This window comes from Olea europaea, unplaced genomic scaffold (assembly GCF_002742605.1).
Source record: "Olea europaea var. sylvestris unplaced genomic scaffold, O_europaea_v1 scaffold2940, whole genome shotgun sequence".
Taxonomy (NCBI): domain Eukaryota; kingdom Viridiplantae; phylum Streptophyta; class Magnoliopsida; order Lamiales; family Oleaceae; genus Olea; species Olea europaea.
In genome coordinates, this window is record NW_019247999.1 from 17,764 (window position 1) to 19,648 (window position 1,885).

Genomic DNA, 1,885 nt, shown 5'->3' on the forward strand with positions numbered 1-1,885 from the left:
TAATATTATTTTAATAAAAAATGTGTGGTTAGAAAGAAGATAGAGAAAAATATATTTTGATAAAAATAATAATCAAATGGGATCTTAATTAATAAAATATATAATTAATTAATTAAATCATAAATACATTTTAATAAATATTTGACTTTTGAAATTTGAAATATTTTTTTATAGTTTTGAAATGGATGATACTTAACTTCTTGATTAAGAATTTTTCCAATTTTTATATTATCTCATTTGTAGATACCCGATATAAAAGCCCATTTATTATATTTTACCATAGTCTATGTCCAAGCCCAAGTAAAGCCCATTTTGGTGTAACGCAATAAATATTCCTAGCCCACATATTTTCTGGTAAATGCTAGCGGAATCTGTAGCTTCACTTCTGCACCACTGCGCCAAAACAAGGGGCTTTCGACATGGAATTTCGCTTCACGCTACTGCAATCAAAGCAGGCATACAATCAGAAGTTTATATTGGCAATCACATACTCAATTTTTATGCAAAATGTGGCCACATTGATTCAGCCTACTCAGTGTTCGACGAAATGTCCCATAAAAATTTGATTACGTGGTCTGCCATGATATCGGGTTCTGACCAAGCCAGAAAATCCCACTCTACTCTTGAGCTTTATTTACAAATGCAAAAGTATCATAAGCCGAATGATTTTATTTTTGCCAGTGCTCTTAGTTCTTGTGCTGCCCTTAAGGAATTAAAGCTTGGGCAGCAAATTCATGCACAGGTAGTAAAATTAGGTTATCAATTTGTTTGTTTTGCTGTTAATTCACTTATCTTGATGTACATGAAATGTGGCATGTGTAGCAATGCCTTGTCCATATTTAGTGATTGTAGTATTTCTGGATTCTTGAGTTTTGTTTCTTATAATGTAGCTATTACTGGGGCTATGGAAAATGAGCGAGCAGAGAAAGGGTTTGAGATATTTAAGCTCATGGGTCGACAGGGTCTTGTTCCAGATTGTTTTACTTTTGCAGGATTACTGGGGGGTAGTGAACCTACTTACGATTTGTCAGTTGGAATGCAATTACATTGTCAAATGGTAAAGCTCGGGCTTGATTATACGAATTTTACTGGAAACACTTTGATTGCCATGTACTCAAAATTTCATCTTATTGAAGAAGCAGAAATGGTGTTTAGGCTGATTAGGGGGAGAGATGTTATTTCGTGGAATACTCTTCTTAGTGCTTGTTGTCATTGCGATGATGAATCTAAATCTTTAAGTATTTTTGGGGAGATGTTGATGGACACAAATGTGAAGGCCGATGATTTTACTTATGCGAGTGTGCTTTCTGCAGCTGCCGGTCTGGCTTCCATGCGTCATGGAATGGAGATTCATGCTCATTTAATTAGGACGAGGTCAGAGTGGGATCTGGGTGTTGCTAATGCACTTGTGAACATGTATTCTAAGAGTGGCTGCATTGGCTATGCGTACACAGTTTTTGACCGAACAAAGTACCATAATCTTGTCTCTTGGAATACCATTATTGCTGGATTTGCAAATCATGGGCTTGCAGGAAGGGCGATGGAATTGTATGAGGAGATGAGGGGGGAGGGGTTGAAGCCCGATTCTGTTACATTTCTTGGACTTCTAATAGCTTGCAATCATTCAGGACTTGCAAATGAGGGCCAATATTTCTTTAATTCCATGACTCAAGTTTATGAGATCACACCTGATATTGAGCACTTCTGCTGCCTCGTTGATTTACTAGGACGAGCTGGGAGGGTGAAAGAAGCTTTAGACTACATGTCTAGATTTCCATTTGGGGATGATCCAATTGTTTTGGGCTGTTTACTTTCGGCATGTCGACTGCATGGAGATGTTATAGCTGGGGAACAACTGGCTAGAAGGCTTCTAAAACTTCAGCCC

General features: G+C 37.3%; 1 protein-coding gene across 1 annotated transcript in view; it reads left to right on the plus strand.

Annotated features, from left to right (window-relative positions):
- The first annotated feature begins 358 nt into the window (after positions 1–358).
- LOC111384571 (pentatricopeptide repeat-containing protein At3g49170, chloroplastic-like) overlaps positions 359–1,885 on the plus strand; it is a 1,968-nt gene continuing 441 nt past the window's right edge. The window contains exon 1 of the mRNA XM_023008865.1: positions 359–1,835. Within this exon, the coding sequence (XP_022864633.1) occupies positions 359–1,835 (1,477 nt within the window). The remainder of the gene's footprint in view (positions 1,836–1,885) is intronic.